The following is a 24,855-nucleotide window of genomic DNA, read 5'->3' as shown; positions in this document are numbered from 1 at the left end:
GTTGAGGTCCTTCTACATTGGTTCCATCATATAAATTCTATGATGAATAGATTTCCTCAATTTTTTTAATAGCAATTTGTAGGTATTCTATAAAACATTTTATCATTTTTGTATACACTAGTTTATTTTATTTCTATCTATAATATTCCAACATATGTTTATATTTTTTACATTAATGAATATTGTTTTAATAACTTAAGATCTAATTATGTTTTTATATTTTTTGGTCCTCATGATTTTTTCTCATTGGATTACAGTAATGGATCCACTCTTCATCGCCAGTAACAATATGACGCAAAAATATTTCCCATTTTATCGTTGGAACAGCATTTTACAAGGCGTTTGGTTTGGTTTCAATCTCTCTTGGCATCAATTCACACGGCACAAAATATCCAAGCTTCTGAATCATTTCCATGTTCTTCAATCGATTGGATATGGTTTGTTGTATTACTCCCAATAATTCGGCACATTCTTCTTGAGTTTTGCACGGATCATCATCGAATGATACCTTAAAATTCTCGTCTACAATTTTTTTACTGCTCATAACGCATGCTGCTCGATCTAGCATGGTTGCCATAAGCTTGACACAGCATTCCATTTTTTCCACCAGTTTTTTTTTCAAATTAAAGAAGTAAAACTTCTTGAAAATACGATTTAATCGCTACAAATTCAACGAAATACTGAACATACTGAAAAGTGAAACCACACATTTTATTTAGTAAAAATATTTTCCAACGCTAATTCTATATTTTATTGACACATATTTTAACAAATAATTTAACTGTTAACTAATTTCATAATATGTCTTCAACAACAAAACATTTATTTTTAATGATAACCCTATAAAAATAAGCATCAAAATTGTCTTGTTACTGTAGATCGTAAGATAAGTTCAGACGTAAGCCCACTAAAAAAAAAACAGAAAAAAAATCTCTCTTACAACATCAAAAAACTGAACTCTGCCAATCTCTAGGATGGATGCTGTATCCTATTCGAAATTGGATTCCAAGAATAGCCAAAATATATTTCCCTCGCCAGATTTCGACACATTAGGGAACTATTTTAATAACAAATTTCGATTTCTTGGTAGCTCAAAGACTAATAATTTACATCCTTTTTTTAGCATTGGCAATAAAGAACATTTTTTCATCGCAAATTTTCACCGATATTTTTATAACACCATTTTTTTAAATAGCGACGCTTTTAACGTTTTAACATCTCGATGTTGTTAGTAACTTTTTACGTTAGCAAAATTAAGGCCGGTAGTAATTTTCAACTAACGTAAATATTTAAATTCTGTATATAACGTGGAATTTAAGACGTATTGATTCTTGCGAGATGTTTTTGTTATAGTTAATGTTTGAGTTTACATTGCAAGAATATTTTTTTTACAATTGTTAGGGGATTGCATGTATTTTGATCAGCGATATCTATTGAAGAAACAATGTTAAAAGTAACAGCTATTAAATTCGATAGTTTTGACATTTCTCCAAAAAGAATAACAGCTTCTCGTCTAGTGTTATCCAATTTTTAATCATAGAATGTTCAAAATTGCATATTTGACATTCCTTAATACATAGCAATATTTTTGCATGTTACTTTTGTTACACGTTCACACTCCTTGGTATTTTTCCATTGCTATTGATGCGCAAGTTCATACAAGCGTTATCTGTAACTTATCTTTCCACTTACAAGTTGCTTTATGAGATTGTTTACTATCTTTATTTTAGCGCTCTTAAGATAATTCTGCTCAGCTTATTGGTTTAACCTTGAGCACACTTACATTATTACTGAATTCATTAAATAGCTGAAGCATATAAACTCTTAGTTTACAAAGTTTTTATATGAGAGCAAAATAAAAAATGGCGTTATATTAATAATGAACTGAAACACATATTTCTATAACACTATATGTTCAGTGCTTGGAGCATTGTCTCCATTTTTTCTGTGAATATATCCTGTATAGTTTTTTTCGGTTAACCTCGAATAATATTATTCATCTCAATAAACCAACAAATTGCTAACTATATTGTAAATAAATGGATTATCAATTTTCTGGGGTGGATGAGACTTCAACTTTGATCTTGTTGGATACCTTTATATATTCTTGATTTATATGTATTCTGTATGTATTCAATGTCAGTCCAAATGTAAGTAGAAAACCGCCTAGACAGCCAGATCCTATTTTTATTTATTATCCAAACACTTAATATTATTTTTTAATAAGAAATAGACGAATCAGTAAAATGTAACCCACATAAACAGGTGTCAGGAGTAGCTGTGGGTAACAAGAGTACTAGAGTGAGGAACTTTTGATTTACAGGTTTTAACAGTTCAATTGAGTATCAATTGAGTCAATAAGTTTTTTTATTCAACATAATTCCCTTCAAGTATAACATACTGAATATAGAGACCCTCCAACTTTTCGATACCATTTTTATAGTTCGACTTGTGTTTTGCTTCAAAATAGGCCTCTGTTTCGGCGATCACCTCTTCATTTGACGAAAATTTCTTCCCATTCGAGCATTGTTTTGAGATCTGAGAACAGGAAATAGTGGCTGGGGTGAGATATGGAGAATACGGTGGATGAGGACGCAACTCGAATCCCAATTCATGGATTTTTTCCATCATTTTCACTGACTTGTGACACGGTGCATTGTCTTGAAGAAGCAGCACTTCCTTTTTCTTCAAATGCGGCCGTTTTTAAAGGTAGTCAATAAAAATTATTCCATACGCATCCCAAAATACAGACGCCATAACCTTGCCAGCCGCCTGTTGCGTTTTTCCACGCTTTGGAGCGCGTTCCTCGTGTGCAGTCCACTCGAATGACTGTCGATTGGACATCGGAGTGAAATGATGAAGCCATGTTTCATCCGTTGTCAGATATCGACGCAAAAATTCAGCTTTATTACGTTTAATCATGACCAAACACTGCTTCGAATCATCAACTCGTTGTTTTTGGTCAAATGTGAGCTCGCGCAGCACCCACTTTGCACAGAGCTTTCTCATACCCAAATATTCGTGAATGATATGATGTACATGTTCAGTTGTTATCTTTAAAGTGTCTGCTATTTCATTCAATTTCAATTTACGGTCACTGAAAATCATTTTTAGGGTATTTTTAATGTTTCCGTCAGTAACGACCTCTTTTAGGCATCCACTGCGTTGACCGTCTTCGGTGCTCATTTCACCACGTCTAAGCTTAGCATTTCCTGAGGTAGTGTCCGGGAACTCAGTATCAAGCCAATTTCTTGCTTCAATTGTATTTTTTCCCTTCAAAAAGCAATATTTTCTCAACACGCGAAAATCCTTTTTATAATTTTTTTTTCACTATAACAAAAGTTTCTTCACTCGGAATACTATAATTCACAAACTAATTATCCGACAGCTGACATATGCTTTTACATAGACTTTATATGCGCATCTTTTGAGGGTTAGGGCTGACTAAAAAACATATGGATTTAATTCTAGTAGCGTCATCTATGTGTCAGGCCGGTGACTTTTCAATTGACGTTACTCACTGATTAAAGTGCTTATTATTACTGTTATTTGAACATTAACAGTAAGAAAATTCACATCCTGATATACCTATTGGACGCTTAATTATTTATCAATATTAAAACCCATATATATCCACAGTTAGCATTGGTTGGCTCTGGTTTTATTGCTCTTGATTTAAAAGTACAATTATTTGTAGGTTTATGTTTTTGATTCTTTATTTTCATTTTTATATTAAACTAAAGTGCAGTAAGTATAATATAGTATAATATAGAAATGTCAAGTATATGCTACGAAGTTTCAAATTCTTCAAAGAACAATATCTGTAAAATATTAGGCAGTAATATATCAACATGTACCCCATCTACACTTACAAATTTCATTCATCGCGCTTAGATCCTTTTGGAAGCTCCCTGTCTATTTCTCACTATCACTAAATTTCCAGATTCTTAAGGGTGTTCATAAATTACAAGTGGTTAAAAGGGTTTTGAGTCTTGCCAACATATCTGCGCAATTTATTTATAATTTGGTGCTTTGTAGCTCTCTAGATAGTTTTTTACCACCAGCATAAATCCTCTTCAAGCTTTTGCTTGAGAATGAGTTTAAATTTAACATTTGTATGTTATCATTAATGTGCTAATTTAAGAGCCATAAAATATTCCATAATAAATGTTTATCTGAGAAGCTACACTTGATTTATCAATTCATTTATTCATTTGTTTGGTCAATTTGGAAGTTGTTTTTCAATTCATACTGTACAGTAAAATCCCAAATACATTTTCGAGAATATATAGGTTAATTATGGACTGTTATAACGGTTTAATTCTTCTTATTATGTACTCTTACGTGAATGTGAATTTATTCAAGAACAATTAGAAAAATAATATATTAAAATAGACGTATTTCTTGGTACTACTTGCTGCTTGCTAATCTTTGCTTATCTAAGTTTTACTACCGCCATCTATAAATATAATGTAATGAATTTATACCGGAAAAAACTAGGAACAGAGTTATGAAATTCAAGGACATTTTAAAAAACAAGCAATAAAAGTAACCATAAAATTAGTATTTTTCCTCAAAACAGTTTCCAAAATAATCTTAACTAATTTATGTAATTTTCAAGCTAATAATAAACCTTAAGTAGTAGACCTGCTTTTATCTCTAATTTTTTAAAAATCTATAATAACTTCGGAAGTGGGCTTCTTAAGGAATCGCTGAAGATAGAGTGCGAGAGATTCAGAACAAAGGAACAGAAAAAAATATTTCTGAAAGCTTAACATTTATATATCAGCAACTTTTCTTTAATAACATTTTCTTAGTAACAAATGCTAAAACTAACATTTGCAAGAAGCTCTATTTAAATTAATTATGTTTTAATTTGTTTGGAATATCCTTTGATACTTGTATTTTATGGACTATTTATTGTTTGACGGTGGTTATAAGAATTCTGCTTAAGCATTACGTTATAATTTAAACAAACCATAACATATTAATTATGTGGAGAAATGTATACATTGTATTATGTTAAATTGTTAGATCAATAGATTTATATTAAGAAATAACTATGGTAGATAAGTAGTTTATATAAACAGTAAATGTGTAAACTTTATTGAAAAAGAGCGAAAGTTGTATTGTGAGATATAAGTAGTTCCAAATTGTGCCTGAGTATGCGGATTTGGTATGAAGAAAGTAATCACTGTTTCTGAAATTAGAAATTAGTTCGAAAATGGTCCTAAAAATGTTCGTAAGCCCTATATAAGCCATATTAAAAAGCTTCGTCCAATTTTATTTAAAATATTTTAAATTACGTTGGTACCCAAGATTTTTTTAAAATTTCGTTGTTAAAATATTGATTTTAAAAATGTTTCTTTTGAACCACTGTTAGTTTATTACAATCTGCTCAGTGGGCATTAAACATTTACTTTATAATAATATGAGTAAATTATTGGCTTGATGCACTACGTTGTTGAAAAAGCGTGTTGTGTGTTTATGTAAGGGCTATTTCTTAATTTTAATTTAGCATTGGTATAATTTTTTTATTAGTTAATTATTACATGATAACTAGTCGTTTCTGACTAATCTACAATTTGCCTTTATGATAACTTAAATCTAGGTATATAACTAGGAGGGCCCATCGACCCTATTTCAGTCTCTGCAGAAATAATGTTTATATATGGCACTACTGTATTTTTTAATTATACGCTACTCACTACACAACACTACACAAGATCAGATGGTTTGATTATTTTGAGTCTGTGTCCTGTTCTGGTGGTACCCAAAAACTGCAATACTTCAACACTCATGAGAATGGGATCCTTCCTCATGCCCCCTTGCAATTCTCTTGATTTCTTGACTGACTGTAATATTTTGCGCCCACAATACTTCTCAGGACTATGTTCTGAAAATTTGTATTTTGTTTATGTTTCTCTTTGCAGAACATCACCATAATTGAACTCCGTATATCCATATAGGTTTCAGTATTTGTTTATATAATAGCAATTTACTATGTACTCATAATTTTGATTTTCTTCCAATTAGCCAACAGATTTTCTTATATTTCAAATCTCGTTCTTTTCTTTTCTTCTTCATATGTTTCTTCCAGCGAATTTTGCATGGAGATTCATTCTGAGATATTTGGCGTTGTTGCAGTATTATTTAATGTTATTGTTGCTTGTACGGTCTGTTAGTAGTTCGGTGTGTTGGTAACATTTTGTGTAGTTTATCAACAAAGCCTTCATGCCAAACCTTATCGAAGGCTTGTGTTACATCTAGGAATATGGTTGAGCATACTTTTTACTTTCGTAGGCTTTTTCAATAATATCTGCTATTCTGCGGACCTGGTCAATTGTTGAATGCTTGTTAATAAATCCAAATTGGTATGTTGGTATTAGGTTTTTTCTCTATATTATAGGTTTTATGCTTTTCAACAGGAGTTTTTCAAAAACGTTAGATATTACTGGAAGCAGTGATATAGGTCTATAGGCTTTTATTTCGTTTGGTGACTTCCCATGTTTTGGGATCATTATAATTTCCGCCATCTTCCGAATGTCTGGGACATGTTTTAATCTAAATGCTGTATTGATCAAGTTGGTGAGTTTTATAATTCATTTCCTTAGTAGTTTTTGTAGTAATTCTCCTGTTATTAAATCATAACCTAGTGAGGTATAACATTTAACACTATAGTGTGACCTAATCTAACAACATTTATGATTTATACTAATATTCTTTAGTTCAATTAAAGTTTTTATGTATTATATTATTATTTTTGTTAGGCCGAATAATAAAACACTGGTTATACATATTTAGTAGATCGTTCATTATGTTCATGGAACATAATTTATTGATTAAATTAGAGATATAATTTTGAACTTTTCATCTTTTATAATAAAAATAAATGTTTCATGATTCAGTTTTATCATGATCATGATTTCATTTAGTTATTGGGGAAAAGGTGTTAATTAAGGTCAGTTTTATAGAATGCAAAGGTGATTTTATTCGCGAATAAAATAAATAAACTAATATTATAGGAATTAGCTGAAACAGTTTATAATTCAAGCACACAGCTCAAAATAACAGCCAGGACTGGGGGGGATTGTTGGTAAATTCGTTTTATTTTCATTTCTAGAGTATTGCCCATCACTGGATATTATTGTTTCTATTTTTTTTTAATGTTGTGTTAAGAAGGTATACTTTTTCACAAGGCTGAGAGAAACGGTCTGCGATTGTATATTATTGATCAAAATAACTGATAAACAGGAGGGTTGATTATGTCTATTATGTGCTTAATTATTATCTATTCTTTCAAGAATCCACCAACCTATCATTTGTAATTAATAGCAGTTTTCTATGGCGGTGTCATCTGGTAATTGTTGATTCCAGTCGTAGATATTAAGTTTTAAAGAAAGAGTAATTGTAAAAGATAATTTGCCTCCGAAACTGACTTTTTCACTAAAAATGTTATTTTATACATACATATCAAATAATGTTTACATAGGTTAAATCTGGCTACTGCTTCTCACCAAAATTATGTATATATATATATATATATATATATATATATATATATATATATATACTCACGGCATTTTTTTTTGAGCACTACATTTTCATGGTCCATTAAATAAGGAAAAAACCGAGAGGATGTCAGATAGACTTATAGTCAACGCATTTGTTGAGATTAGTTCGGTGTACAAAATCTCAAAACCCTTTTGATATTATCTCTCAAAAGAGCATCGTAGAGTGGTCAACCAAAGTTGACTGAACCGTGAATCTCAATTTCGGCACGGTTGATAAATATATGAATAATTTTCTTAATACTTTATGAACTCTAGTACCAACTAATGAATCTACGTTAAATCTAATTGTGTCAAGGATATCAAAACTACCTTGGAAACTACTGAAGACAGATAAATTGCTAATCTGCATCTAACTTTTTAAGGAGTCCCATTTTGAGTCGAATTAGAGCTAAGTAGCTTGATATATGTGCATGTGTGGTTTGAATATAATAATTGAAGAAAGGGGCCGACTGCTGAAGATTTGTTCTTGGTTTTGTTTTCTTCCGTTTTCATTTTTGTAGCAAGTGAGTGTTGGATTTTATTGCTCATTTGGAGGATATTTATGTTCGTGTTAATTTTGAGGGTACGTCTAGAGATAATTTATTCTCAGATATCCTGAGGTTATGTGTCTATATCTTTTTGTTTTCTGTCTCAAGATTCATACCCTGGTCTAACGTTGTCCTTTCGTCTAATTAAAATCTAATAATTAATAGAGAAACGTATCGATTCCTACACTTATTATTATTTTACAATTATTTTTATTCTATATTCTAACATTACACAATTTGTTTTTCAGAATGCGTTGATACAGTTTGTAATTGTAACTCAACGATATCTCCCTATAAACTAAAGAGCATAAAAGCTTTAAAAGACAACAAATATCGTGTCCAATTCGAAAGAACCGAACGCATGGTCAACGTCGATTTAGAGAATACCTTTGCCGCTGTTCAAGTGTAAGTATTAGTTCAACACATATTTTATTTTTTTTACTCGCTAATAAATCATACTAAATCCTCGGTAATATAATTTATGTAAAGTATGACATTGTTTGATTCGAGAGGATTAGTATAAAAGTCCCGCACGTCTATCTATGGTAAGATATCATTGTCTTTTTTTAACTACGTGTTGAGTAAGTAGCGACTTTTGTTTTCTGTATATTTATTTAATTGCTGTTGTTATTTTATGATATATGTTTTTTATGTTTAATTTATTTATTTTATTACATATTTTACGTTATACAGAAAAAAATTGATTTTTACTGCAAGTAAGAGTTATAATTTTCAATGAAATAGTGGTATTAATACAAACCGTTGTTAAAATATGTTAAATAACTATTTTTTTGTGTATATCTGCAGTGTAGCCAGTCATTTGTTAATTTTATCTGGTTTTATAAGATATAAGGGGAGATACTCAACACACGAGAGTGACTAGATGTACAGTATAGGATAGTTTATGACCAAGGAAGAGATTTCAGCGTTACTTTTAAAGAAAAACGGATTATTTTTAAGAATAAATTTTATTCATTCATTACATAATCATTTATTATCAGCTCTTAATAACATAATAATACTGTTAAACTCCAAAACTTAACAGTTTAAATCTACTGTGGTTTTTAGGGTCACAGGAATAGCTTGAGATTATCCATCCACTTGTTTCCATATTCTGCGAAATCATAAATGATCAATGTTCATCATCAAAGAAGATATTTTTTGGCAAAAAAACAGAAATAATTATAACATATGGTAGTTAACAAAGAAATATCAGAATCTATATATAAAATTAAATTTTTAAACGAATAATTGCCAGTGGAAAAATGATCCATTTCCAGCTTAATGGATAAGACGAACTGAATTGCCACTGACGATCTGCAACTTATTTCAATATAAGCTTCTGAAACCATTTTATTCCACCTAAAGTGCTTCGAGTGAGTGAAGTTTTTCTTTGGACGGATACTATTTTATAGAAATAACGAAATTGTGTGCCTTAATAGTTAGTAGTTATGTTTTCTATTTGACGTCTTACCTTAACTTTCTTTTTCGGCACTTGATTATATAATTAGATACTTTGCATGTCAACTTTGACATGAAGTAGGTAATATTAATTATAAGGATACAAAAAACTATTACAGCAACTGCACATATCCTTGAACGTTAGGGTCATTATTAATATTAAAGGAAAATAACGTTTTCGATCTTTTATGGACGGAAACAGCTTCTTATATTTTTATCAACTTATCTTGTTACGTGAATATAATTATGGCAAGGGTAAACATTCGACATAAAAAGGGGTAGAAAGTTGATTGATATCTTATTAAAATATGATTAAATAATAGAAAAAGTTTCAGCTTTTATTTAACTTTCATCAATTTTCAAGTACTCGCAGCTTCGACAAAAATAGAATAATTTTTAGAGTGTTACTGGTTGCCATGTTTTATATGTAATCATATGAAACGTATTATGTGCCACTGCAACAGTTTATGGCGATTTTCTCAACAGATGAGTCACGATTGCAAATAACTAACCAACCCTAAAATGTTCAAATTGCAAGATTCATTAGACAAAACTTTCAAACAAATTAGCACTGATGAATCAGCTGTTTTCAACATGTTTGTATGCTCTGGGAAAGAAACAAAAGGAAGGAAAATGACTTCTACACAAATTGACTTAAGAAGAAGAAGAAGGAGAAAAAAAAATTCCATGGCGTGTCGTGACTATCGATAGAAAGTACATCCATTGCGAAAATTTCAAGTGTAAAAACTCATATATTGGTCAAGAAGAGCAGAACATTCCTGGCCATAAAGTAGACATATCAATAAGGCATGAGGAGCTGTTAAAACTCGTCTAAATTAAAACTAAAATGTTACTGAAGATCGCGAAGAAGAGAATAAGATAATGACGACAATCTTACTAAGGTCTAATGAATAAACTGAACAACGTATATTATTATTGTGAAAACAATATTCGTACACAGACATATGCTTGGCAAAATGTTGAAGAAGTGCAAATATGTATTGATGCTTGGACCGTTTTCAAACAAATATTGTTCTTTCGTCTCGCCATATTGACTGGAAGATGGGAAAAAGTCGTAGAAAATAATCAAACATATTTTGATTGATTTATTTTGCACCAATTTGTCTCAATAAGAGCTTTTTAAAATAAAAAAATCAATTGATCAGAATACGTGCAAGCACCTAATAAATTCAAATTCCTACTATAAAGAGCCCAGTGAAATTTTACTTAAAAATCCACATACTTTTCTCTAGGCCACTATATTTTCATGGAATCCGAGAAAACATTATTTAGTTAAAGGATTATATAACTTCTTACATAATGTAAAGAGAAATTTCGATAAAAATAATTCAATTTTAATTACACAATGGTTTCCATTAGCCAAATATGTATACGTAGGTATTAAATTACAATTCCAAATACGCTGTACTTATCTATAGACTCGTTTTAGACATCGGTTGCTTTTGTTTTTTATATTATAGATAATAATTTGGTTTTGTTTACTGTAATGACGCGAGAGGGCCTCAATATAACATTTAGTGTGTGTCTATTCGTAATTACCGTGCTAACGACTTAACTGTAATGATGCCTACATGATTATTTGGTGGGAGTAATAAATATAGTATTAGTTATATAACCTGCATTATATACAACAGCAGGATGTTATCAAAATGTAAACACTGGTTACAAACTTTGGCACACGTCTAATGTGATTAGAGTAATATTATCTTTTATTATTATATAAATTATTACAAACATTATTATAACCAATTATGTCTGCTATGTATAATTGTTTTTTGAGCTGTTAGAAGATCGAGCAAGTTTAAGTGAGTACCACTGCGTCAACCAAGTCGGCTGGGCAGTATTTGAATTACCTGTGATTAAAATTAAAATACATATTTGGTATTTTTTATTGAATTACTTCTTAAAAATGTATTTTATAGTTGCTATTTCAAATTCCTGACGCTGTGATATTTTGTAGTTAGTATTTCAAATTATTGAAAATATATTCTAACATAAATACATTTCAGATCAAACTGACTGACCTCACAAAATAGTGTCTTGGACCGATCATTTAATATATACTTGTTTCACAAGATGGAACTCTCTTTAAGATTGTAGTCTAAGAGGAATTCATTAAATTCTTAAAACAAATTGCTAAAACTTTGGGTTACATTCAGGGTAACTATTATTACTTACTCTGGAAAACCTCTGTCTATACTTTAATGCCTGTAAGAACCATTATATAAGAACAGATATCATTTATTTCTTATTCAATAACATAGACTAATCTAGCTGTTGAGTAAAATATTACTCCATAGGTAAAGAAGGTATAAAATTAGTAAGAAACTGTAACCTTAGATTCTTATCGAAATCATCGAAGCTATTGAAATGTGAAAAGGCATAAAAAACAAAAACTCGAAAACTAAATTTAATATTATTTTGCGGAAAGAATAGGTGAAGAAGTACTTTTATCTATTAGAAAACAGATCAAACCCCTTTCGAACTCTATTTTTTAAATATATTTCACTCGTTTACTACTATTCAGTCTTAAAATAAATGGCTCTGTTTCCTCTAATACGCAGTACATGTAAATATGAAAATGAAAAGTTGGACATTTTTCGTGGTCTACACATTACCTCATGGGTGTTGTGAAAATCTGTGTAAGAACAGATTCACTGACAAACTAACGCAATTCTTGAAGTGATGGATTTGAATAATAAACTGCTACAACTAAGATATACGTTAACGATTTTCCTACATTCAGAACTAGGACGAACACGTTTAACAGTTTTATTGAAGATTGGTGTATTACTTGGATGCCATGTTAAAATTTGTATTATATGTTACAATAGCTAGTTCTACTTAGTGATAATTTTAAATTTCAGTACATACTTGGGTATGATTTGTATAAAACACGAATATATAAACATTTTACCGGTTATAATTTTGAGGGTAGTTTTATTTGTATTGTACATATATCTTGTCCCACCAATAAAAATGTAGCAATCGTAGTTTACAGGTTTCGAAGTGGTTTGGTGCCTTATATTAAATAGATTCCATTAAACATCAGCACAAGTGTGTAGACTAAATAACATACAAGTACTAGGCTGCGATAGTATTTATTACTTTCCCACATCTTCGATTATTCGGTATACCTTTAATTCACTTAGCGATACGGAAGCTAAGTCTTGTATAAAAAAGGAGTACTTTAAATATACGTCCATTTAAGAAAAATGGAGTTAGCAAATTTCGTCTATATACATAAACAAACATTTTAACAAAAAAATTTAACAGACTTCAAAAAATAACTAAGGAACTCACTAAAAATTAAAGTCACTAAGTCACACTCAGATTTTTAAGACAAAAAAAATATTTTAAAATAAAATATGTACATAATAATCGTTGTAATAACTAAATAAAAATAATCAAAAACCTTATCAACTACACGAATATATATTCTACTATATACATCAATAAATTACGCAGTTACTTTATTTAAAATCACAATGGGTAGGCCAAGTAAAGGTGCAGCCCGTATGAGGAAATATAGGAATAAAAAAACAATGATTGAAAATAAGGAGCGCTTCAGGCCTCCGGATCCGCTAAATAGCCTAGGTGATTTGATAAATGTCCTAACTAAATAACAACAAAAAGTTATTATCCCGCCGGGAATCGAACCCGCGACCTCCGTTTCGGTTAAAAGCTTTATCCTTTACCCCATAGTTGTTTACAGTATTTCTACGAGGTTTTATATGCTATAGTTAGTGCTTAAAAAGCAAACTGAATGGCTTGTACACAGAACGGCTTCCGATTTTCCGTCACATCAGCTTAGCAATGACATTATACCCAAATATTTGATTATTTTAGATAAAAAATATGTGAAAACTTTGTACGTGCCTTTGAGAAGCGTTTCTCTCGAATTCCCCCCTTCCTACGAACAGATTTGGTTTTAGTGGGACCACCTCGGAAGTCCACTCTTTCCAATAAAAAAAGAATTTTGAAAATCGCCCAATAATTTACGGAGGAATCGGTGAACATTTTTTAAAAATAATTTTATATATATATATTATTTAAATATCATTTAATAAGGTTTTCAATAGATATCGTGTCTTCCTATTATTAATTTTGTTGCAATATATACTAAATTTCAAGATATGTTATTTTATTGATAAATACATAATTAGTACTTTACGAGCTTAATGAAACAGTTACCTCCAGCTGATGTATCTAAATTCTGAAGCCTGATTCTTTGGCAATTTCAGTTTTCATCCAATAAGTCTGGCAATGTATGAATTTTTATATAGTATCTTCCAGACAATTCTTTGCCATTTTGATGTAAAATCACCACTCTTGGATCTCTATTATTATCCTAAATTATTGCATTGATGTATCACATATTTATCACTGGCTATCGCTGCAATATCACAACACATGCAAGCACTTATTATTTAATTATTTCTAAGTTCAGATCATACGCCAGTGATTCTGACGTTGAGCGAAAATATAATAAGACAAGAAAGAAACCCAACGTTAACAAACAAGAGAACAGACTGGGAAGGATTTGCTGAAGAATTGGACAAACGAATTCAAAAGCATTTGCTGAATATCTAAAAAAAAACTTTCAAACCAATCGAAACTAATATTGAACATAATTTGCCAGACATAGAAGCTGAAAATTCGATGATTGAATTAATCACGCCGAAAGAGTTAACCAAAGTTAATAAAACTGACGTTAACCCCAGGAAATCATCAGGCTACGATTTAATAACACAAGAATTACTGCAAAAAGTACCAAGAAAGGGAATAATAAAACTCACCAACTTGATCAATACAGCATTTAGATTAAAACATGTCCCAGACATTTGGAATATGGCGGAAATTATAATGATCCCAAAACCTGGGAAGTCACCAAACGAAATAAAAGCCTATAGACCTATAGCACTGCTGTCAGTAATATCTAAAGTTTTTGAAAAAATTCCTATTGAAAAGAATAAAATCGATCATAGAGAGAAAAAACCTAATACCAACACACCAGTTTTGGTTAATTAACAAGCACTCAACAATTGACCAGGTCCAAAGAATAATAGATGTTATTGAAAAAGCCTACGAAAGTAAAAAAGTATGCTCAGCTATATTCTTAGATGTAGCACAAGCCGATAAGGTTTAGCATAAAGGCCTTGTTCATAAACTACAGAAAATGCTACCAAAACAACAGACTGAACTATTAAAATCATACATTACAATCAGAATGTTTAGAGTCAAACAAGAAGAAGCTTACTCTACAATAAAAGAAACTAAAGCAGATATACCACAAGGAAGTGTACTGAGACCAATGCTTTGTCTACTCTACACTTGTGATATACCACAAATGGAAAATATTTCAATGGCTACATTTGGTGATGATACTGCGATTGGAGCTGTCGGATAAAATAGTGAAGAAGCCTCACGAAAATTACAACAGGCAAGTGACAATATAAATTATTGGACACAAGCTTGGAAAATAAGATTTAATGAAAGTAAATCTGTACATGTGCAGTTCACCTATAAACAGACCGTACAAGCACCAATAACATTAAATAAAACTATCATTCCATATAGCAACATCGCCAAATATCTTGGAATGAATCTCAACGCAAAATTACGCTGGAAGGAACATATAAAGAAGAAAAGAAAAGAACTGGAATTATCAGTACATAATAAATTGATATTATGTAAGCAAATACTAAAACCTATATGGACATACATTTCAACTATGGGGATGTTCTGCAAGGAGTAACATAAATCAAATACAAAAACAAAACAAGTCCTGAGAGGTATTGTGAGTACATCCAAATACTATGGGACTGATTACCTACATCGAGACCTTCAGATATCCACAGTCGGTCAAGAAATCAAGAGAATTGCAAGGGGGCTTGAGGAGAGACTCCATTCTCATACGAATATTAAAATATTGCAACTTTTGAATACTACCAGAACAGGACACAGACTCAAAAGAATCAAACCATCTGATCTTGTGTAGTATTATGTAGTGAAGTGCATATAATCAAAAATTCAGCAGTGACATGTATAAACATTATTTCACTAGAGACTGAGTTAGGGCCGATGGGTCCTCCTAGTTATATACCTAGATTTAATTTATCATAAAGACAAATTGTAGGTTAGAGTGAAACGACTAGTAACAATATATTAATTAAATAATAATTTAAAAAATGCACTATTTTCTTTATATTATTATTTGGGAATACAGCAAGCCTCTTTATGTACTCCTATTTCAAGATAACTTTGAGTACGTTTTGAGGCAGCCTTTGTTGCTTGTTTATTCCTAATTAAACTTCTGAATATTTTACTATTTGATTTTTAATGTGATTAAATTACTCTTAATTGTTCAAAGCCTTTTAAATACTTGCATTATGGGTGACGATTATAGAATATCATTTGATGTTTTGAAATTGTTTTTATCTAAACATCGCCACACGTTTCATATATATACTTCTCGAGTGCAACGTAAATATTCGCCAGCTGAATTTATATATATGTAAGAAAAAATAAACATTTTGCTCGATATGAGATTAAATTGAAATCGTAATTATAATCACAAAATAGAATGAGAACTTTTTAAATGAACATACCCGTAACCATATTTTGCGCGTCCGAATCACTAGAAGACTGTAGGTAACGAGACTACAGTTTTTCCATTTTCGTGTATAATTGTAAGAAAATTTGCTATTACATTATTTTTATAGTACTTAAGGTAAATATATTTTTTTAATGCAAATATGGATGTTATTTTTCAGCATATGAAGTACCATTGTTTCACCAAGATGCAATTGTAATTTTAATAATCAGGCCTTCCATTAAAATCTACATCGATAATTGAATTAAGATATATAATATGTGTTTATTCGCAGATCACAGAATAAGCTAAATATTGCAATCAGCAGTTTTTTTTCCACATTACAATCTCCAAAAATAATTAGAAATACAAATATCATACTTTTTTCCACGGAAATAAATTGAGATGTTTAAAAACTGAAAATTATAACAGATGTTTCTCTGCAGATACTCTGAAACATTATGCTGATAATAATGAGATAGTATAACACCAAAAAATCTAAATACTGCCATATATGCAGGTAATATTGCAAGCAAGAATATTATATATATTTTAATGATTCTGCTTATGTTATATTATCTAAATATTATTTAATGTGTCTGGATTTATCTGGTAAACTATCTCTAGAATTTTTATTTGTTGGCAAAGAAAATACATGAATGTGCACAACATACTGAGCAAAGGTAATATAATAAGAAACATAATAATTAGGTGTTGCTTGTTCTGGGAAATGAAGAAAATAAATAGAATTGCTACATGTAATATGGGATACTGTCCAATTAACTACATATAACAAAAAATATATAAAGAAGTATAAACCGCAATCCAAATTGTAACATGTATTTACTATATTAAGTACATTTAAATAACAAAAAATGCTGACTCTGAGACCACTTGTTTATTGGTTCATTTGAATTTCCTTACAAAAGCATTTGATTGGCCAATTTCTATAATGCGATCGTTTGTTTATATGGTTTGTTTAGGATGCCATTTTTGGGTGTCTCATAATGAGTACGACCAGTATTTTTATGCCTTAATTATAATCACTATTATTTGATTATAATGTATCCTTAAACTGTGTCTTTAACTCCTCGATTTTACAGTAATAAGAGCATAGTAGTAATTTTGATATACTTTATTTAACATTTTAATTTTTTGTTGCTAATTTTTTGTATCTTTAAAATATCACTTTTTGGTATGTTTTCTCCATTCTGATGCTCCGTTCCACAATTTTCACATTAACATTGTAAAAATTATTATAACTTGTCTCAATACATTTTTGTCTTGAACAAGTAAGTAAAATATAGATAGACACAAACTTTCAGCTGTGCTGCTCTGCTTTCAGAATGAGAGAACAAAAGAAGAGAAAATTTAAAACATATTATTTCAATTGATAGCACTAAAGATATATGAAAAAAGGAAAAAGCGTTATTGACAATTTTGATTATATTTGCCAGGATATATCTTATGTATTCGATTATATTGCAGCCTTTCTTATATTAACATTTAATTATTTTTTATTTATATATTTACATTTTATTATTTCTTATTTATATTCATTATATATGTTCATTTTATACTTATATTTTAGCTTTATGATATTTTATAATATTTGTATTTATATAGAATTTTATTTGAATAAATTATTTTGAGAAATTACATTTGGGTTTTATTTCAAATTTAATTGGTCAGTAGAATGTGACGTCAGAAGTTGCTCACGTGATTCATAAGAAGTTCTCGACCAATGAAATGCTTTCCTATTAAAATATCTTCTTTACAGATGCCTGTAATGGTAATTAAAACTAACCAATGAAATTCAGCGAAATGACGTTCATCGCATTCTAAGTCTGCCTATTCCATTATTATAATTTCCATAACGACGGTTAATATCATAATAGTTGCCTTAACTATGAAGTTATCACTCAACCCAAAACTCAACAATAATAAAATTTAAAACCAAATTTAATTTCACTGTTATATTCTAGATGATTATAAATAAATAGAAATAACATATAACATAATAAATGTAATAAAAATATTTTAAAAAACCTATTCACTGTATTAATTTGTCTAATCCTAAAATAAATCGTACATCTTATGATTATTTGCAACATTTATTCCTCAAAACCATTATGTTTGTACTAGGAAAATTTTTAAAATTGGTATCCTAACAATCTGTTAATACTATTACGATTTTATAGACATGGCAGAGTTTTAGAATAAAATAAAGGACATAGCAAATATAATAAAAAGGCGATCTGAATATTCGTCTTGTTCGCAATTTAATTTTGTGTATATATTACAAAATTATATTATTATTTTTGTATTGTTTGGGCTTGGCACCGACGTCAAACTGGTCAGTTGGTAGTAGTTAATAGAATATTGTAAATAGATAAATAGGTTTAGGTAGTTATTAAGCTAAATTGTGTGTATATAATAGAATATGAAATACGTGTAGTAGATAGGTTAAATGAGGTTTTTGTTTATTTTTATTTAGTTATTACAACGATTATTATGTACATATTTTACTTTAAAACTTTTAAGTGGTAAAATATTTTTGTTAAAAATATTTTATTTTATGCTTTTATCTTCTTCATAGTCGGAATTGTTATACTACATGAGTATATTTGTTTCAGTATTAACAAAAATGCTCATCATATCATTCGGGCAGAATACATTCAATTCCTCAACAAGGAAAATGCCTTCATAGTACCCATACTGTTTGCCCAAAAAGGAGAATCTTATACAGTCAAAGTTGATTTGCAATTGGACAATTGTTGGTATTTTTTCGAACAAGATGTATCAGGTAAGAATTAATTTGTATAACACACGTATTTGTGAATCCTTATGATCGCTTGTTTATTAATGTTTATTTTGTAAAATAGTAAAAATCATTACCTTAGCTGTGGACATATATATGTTATATACCACATACACAGACGTTGTAGACCGCAAATATATATTAAATTGTATAATTAAAAAACAGTTGAAAAAGCACAATAAACAACTGTTATATAATCAACACCTATTCGATATATTCACTACATGAAATATTTGGTTGCTTTTTTGTGAATTTACTTACGAAACCTGAATTTAATTAATGAAATTAATCCTAAATAACAACCTTAACTCAATTTTATACTCTTCCGGATCATCAAAAATCATCATAATCCAAATAAGATTCCTTGATATTTATATAATAAAACTAAAAAAATGTTTTATTTTCGAATTCTGCTAACTCTTTGATGATATTTTGCAAATATATATTATTTTAGATAAAGCACGTTAAGTTGCAACTACTGAAAATCTAAAATGCTTTTACCCTCTATGGTCTTATACTATTTATAAAGGTTTTTGATCCGACCTTAGCTTTGTTCTTCATGATCCCAACAATACTTCAATAATCAGAAGTTATGCAAAAACTTGAAGAACACTAATGAAAATAAGACAAGAATATTTAATATTAATAAAAATCGTGTCGTCGCAACTCTCCATAACTTTTGATAAAAAATTGTGCTTCTCTATATACGACCAACAGAAAAAATTAAACTACCATATACTCATAATCGATAGAACCGGCAGCAACGCCTAAAATAGTCAATGGTGGGGAACGGATTTGACAGGTGTAGCTGGTTGCCTGTCTGTCTATGTGCTTTATGTATAAATTATTTCTTTTGTATTTGTAGCACATTTATATAAACTTCTATGTACTTCTTCATATAAATTTTAACTGTGCTAATCTCATAGTCCTTGCGAGCACAATGTCATTAACTAGCGTTCAAAATTGTATCTTATCGTAACGTATTAAACAAAATATATATAGTCTATCCAAAGTAGCAGTGAACCTACGTCATTTGAATTTATGACGTCAAAAGGTCGCAATGTTGTCGCATCAACTCCGAGTTTTAGTTTGTTTTGCCTTTGACATATAACAAAATTCTAGCCCAAATAAAATAATGAAACAAAAATGTTATCAAATTAATTTATTTTAACATTATAGTCTAATTGTTAACAAATAGTTTAAACCACAGTTAATTATACAGCCACAATAGTTCATAGGTTAGAGTTGTTTTATTATATTATATAGAGTTCTAGGCGCGTTTTTTTTTATGTAATGGTATCCCCTGGAGACCACCTAATTAACAATTGTGTATTCAAGTAATGTATTTTACTTTCATTACAAATAGTAAATCTTTTTACGTTTAGTTCTTGTTTTTTCAATGGTGTGTTTCTTTGTCAAGATATCATTGTATTTTTTTGTTCATTTAAACGCGTTAAAACGTTTGCTGATTTATAACCTGTAATTGTTATAACTAATATTTTCAAGAATTTTGCAGACGCTTGACCACCGAAATATTTTTGCTGTGTCATACGGTTACATGCTTGAACTTACTAGACAGAATTGTATCTCTATTTAACTGGAATAAAATGAGAAGGAAAATATTGTCTGATTCTAAAACGAATTTACAAATAGCTACACGCAATACATTAAACATCTTGATGACATAAGTTCACTGCTTGTTTAGATAGACTACATATAAAATAAATACATATATTATTTATATATAGCTGACAACAATCAGTCCTCCATTACACGCCCAACCCAAATATATCTAGATTGCCAAGGAGGCAATTGTCTAAACTTTCATAATGTTGCAAAACCAAAATTATGTTCATTGGCGAGAAGAACTAAATGAATCTGTGTTTTTTTGTCAAAGATTTCGTGAAAATATTCTTCAACCAAAAAAAAAACAAAAAAATCTTATTTTTTTAGAATCAGTTATTGAGATTTATTCTAAATATTATTTAGCTTTGTTCTTTAGATATTCTGGATCATATCAAATTATTTAAGTATCTTTGGTTTTATTAGTGTCTGTTTATGCCATTACATTTATTTTTGGCATCAACTCATCAATCCTTAAAACACTTCATGATTTACAAGGGTAATCCATTAGCGTTTGAGACAATGTTATACAAAATAATATTTTCTCCAAATAATATAATATTTTTAACATAAAATACTTACATATAGTCGATGGTAATTTAAAATTATATAATTTTAAGAATATTTATCATATTTTTTAGAGGACAAAAAGTCTGGATTATTACAACACAAAATGATCTACATAATAGGTATACTTATCGTAACAGTTATAATACTACTGATGCTCTATAGTATTTTTATGAAAAAAATTTCTTTGGTCAAGAAACTAAAGGATCTACTTCCATTTTTCTCGACAATACCAAACCCCTCAGTACCAGACCAAGAGCAAGCAAATAAATCAAAGTAAGTTAGTTTGAATTATTTTGATTTTAATGTAATTGATATTTGTTTTTCAGTATACATGAGTTAATAAATACTCAGTACACGCCATTAGAATTTATACAGGTAAGTTACTTTTTATTGTTTAATTTGTACGATAATAGATCAATTGTAAAGACCCCGGCCTACCATAGTAAAATATATTATTTGACAAAATTAGTTTTTTTATTCAATGTAATTCCCTTCAAGGGTGATTATAGCGACCCTCCAAGTTTTTGATAAAATATTTTTGTAGTACGATTTATCCTATGTTTCAAAATAGGCCTCAGTTTCAGCGATCACCTCTTCATTCCAGCAAAATTTCTTCTCAGAGAGCATTCTTTTGAGATTTGAGAACAGGAAATAGTCGCTGGGGGCCAGATCTGGGGAATACGGTGGATGAGGAAGCAACTCGAAGCCCAATTCACGGATGTTTGGCATCGTTTTCACTGACTTGCTGCTTATGATACGGTCTTGGTGCAGCAGCACTTTCTTTTTCTTCAATAACGCTATATAATAGTCGCTATTGATGGTCCTTCCTTTTTCAAGGTAGTCAATGAAAATAATTTCATGCGCCTCCCGAAATACAGACGCCATAACCTTGGCAGCCGACTGTTGCGTTTTCCCACGCTTTTCATCGAGTTCATCGTATAAAATCCACTCCGATAACTGTCGATTGGACTTCGGAATGAAATGATGGAGCCATGTTTCATCCATTGTCAGATATCGACGCAAAAACTCGGGTTTATTACGCTTGACCATCTTCAAACACTGCCCCGAATCATCAACTCGTCGTTTTTTTTTTTGATCAAAAGTGAGCTCGCGCGGTACCCTTTTTGCATAGAGCTTTCTCATACCCAAATATTCGTGAATTATATGATGTCACATTCAGTTGATATCTTTCGAATGTCTATCTATTTCACTCAATTTCAGTTTATGGTAGTTTAAAATCATTTTGTGGATCTTTTTAAAGTTGTCGTTTATAACAACCTCCTTTGGTCCAACCAACGTCCACTGCGTTCACTGTCTTCGGTGCTAATTTCACCACGTCTAAACTTAGCATATATATCCCTTGATGGTTGATTTTCCTGGGACAGTTTACGGACACTTGGCATGAAGCCAAGTTTTTGCTTCCCCTGTATTTTTTCCCTTCAAAAAGCAATATTTTATCAACACGCGAAATTCCTTTTAATCCATTTATTTCACAATAACAAATGTTGCACTCAAAGTGCTATAATTCACAAACTAATGATCCGACAGCTGTTAACTAAAATAACTAAAAAAACATATAGATTTAATTCTAGTAGCGCCATCTGTGTGTCAGGCCAGGGATTTTTCTTTGTTTATCCGTTACTTTTTATATATATTTATAATAAAATGTATTGTATTGAAATTGAAATATTCAATGCATTCATAAGATATGATATATATAGATTAAGTTAGAGATAGGAATAGGAATTTGGTCATTAGTTGATCAGTATTGATGAGACTTAGACAAGCCGCTATACCTCTCAATAACAATAACACGTTAGCGCCAGTTTCTTGAGGCCTTTTATACATATCAGGAAAAAACATCAAAAACTCGATCAATATACACGACCCAAACAGCTGAAATAACATGAAGGTTTGACAATTCCCTGTTCGTTCTTTAAATCCAATTAAATGGAGAGACCTTAGTTCATGAGATTTTATATTTATAATATATTTTCATCGCTACTGCTACTTAGAGCAACTGTTTTCTTTTGCCTTTAAATTACTAGCCTAATATAATTAATGACGATTATATAGCATTACGTATCAAAATATGTTAATATTTATTCCTAAAAGAGCTAATTCAGTTATATTAAGATAAATTGAAGATCTAGAATTTCACATAAAATCCCTGAAGGTGTTTGTTTGTTAAATTAAATCTTAGTCGTACTTACATTTCATTTATTGTTTCAAGAATTAATTAATACGGCTTTTGTAATATCGTATTTATTTGAATTTTAATTTTAATTCTATTGTTTCAGACACTTTTAGTTACTATATTTTATAATTCGTTTAAGATCATATCGGTTCCTTTATTAATTTTGAACAATGTTATTCTGTGGATATTTTATCCAGCAATTCGGTTATTGTTGATTAAATATTAAATATAATTGTTGTTGGTTAGGTTCACCTAAATTCTTAAGGCTTTCAATAATTGATATTTTAATGACAACAACATTGTTTCTATTTCTACACTAAAAAATATTCAGCATATTGAGCTCAATATATTGACTTTGTTAACTGAATTTGTATATAAATATGATTTTAATGAATTTTAATGTGTTAGATGATATTAATCAGTATAAAACTGTCTAATTTACCAACATATTGCGATATATTGCTCTACGATTCGGTTAGTATCTAATATACTGCTGATTTTAAACTATTTTCTACAATTCTCTGGTATATCTTCCCATGGCTGTGTATAATAGAGTAATGCCTCTATACTTATTACGGCCTCTTTTATATCCCATTTTCCCAATAGGTTTTATTTGGCAATTCCGATGCGATTTAGTAGTTCAATACAGCTTTCTGACCTTCAGTTTTCCCAGTACACTTTTCAACACTTCAACTTTGCTCTCGCATTCTTTTCTTGTTGGTGCGTATCAAAACAATTCCTTAAAACCTACTAATTATTACCACTTTTGGATGTTTTATGTGTCTATAATTACGTGTACTTTCCCTTCTTTAGGTTTCTAAAACTTTGTTTCAAATTTCCTTTTTAGTATTGTAGGGTTATTTTAAAACTTTTTTAAGTAAAATAAAGATTATATTTAACAAAACAACTTAAAGCAATTTGAAGTCTTAAATAAATAAAAATAGAGATCAAAATAAATGATACAACAACTGCTTACTAAATAAATAGCAAAATAAATAAAGAAATAAGCGTGCTAGATCTTAGCAACTAATTTTCAGTGATAAAGTTGAAATAAAAATATACTTGAAATAAAATGAAATAATCGGTGATTATTACGATATATATTTCTAATGTCAGGTAATATAGAAATGAAATGATAATATGGAATAACTTGGATGGTTTGGTAATATATAATGAGAACTGATAGCAATGATACAATGATGAACTGTGTTAGGGTGAAGTATTACATGTGCATGTGCAAACGGTATGAAGTGAAAGTAGCGCACGACGTACCAGCTTATGTCCTAGTGCTAGGACATAAGTTGTTAGTGACAATAATGGCGTGCAATGAGATCAATGGAAGTAACGCGCGAGGCCACGCTAGTATTATTCTCAAATAAATAAATAAATAAATGAACAGCCCTGTTGCTAGGGCACTCACTTCTCCAACTCCAACTATGTTGAACGTGCAGTGAGTATCAGAGAGA

General features: G+C 30.0%; 1 protein-coding gene across 2 annotated transcripts in view; it reads left to right on the top strand.

The window, feature by feature from the left end:
* The window catches only part of LOC143199582 (uncharacterized), a 105,004-nt gene that overhangs the window by 48,667 nt on the left and 31,482 nt on the right, over positions 1-24,855 (top strand). For both annotated transcript variants that reach the window (XR_013006501.1, XM_076409504.1), the window contains exons 6-9: positions 8,350-8,506; positions 18,815-18,984; positions 21,264-21,465; positions 21,519-21,567. Coding sequence is in view for 1 of the 2 variants with exons in the window: in XM_076409504.1 (XP_076265619.1) it covers positions 8,350-8,506; positions 18,815-18,984; positions 21,264-21,465; positions 21,519-21,567 (578 nt within the window). In the remaining variant the exon portion in view is untranslated. The remainder of the gene's footprint in view (positions 1-8,349; positions 8,507-18,814; positions 18,985-21,263; positions 21,466-21,518; positions 21,568-24,855) is intronic.

Source organism: Rhynchophorus ferrugineus, unplaced genomic scaffold (genome assembly GCF_030347505.1).
Source record: "Rhynchophorus ferrugineus isolate W39M unplaced genomic scaffold, kcgeb_rfMv2 rfM7, whole genome shotgun sequence".
Taxonomy (NCBI): Eukaryota; Metazoa; Arthropoda; class Insecta; order Coleoptera; family Curculionidae; genus Rhynchophorus; species Rhynchophorus ferrugineus.
Note: the sequence above shows the minus strand (reverse complement) of the source record. Positions and strands in the feature narration are given on the sequence as shown.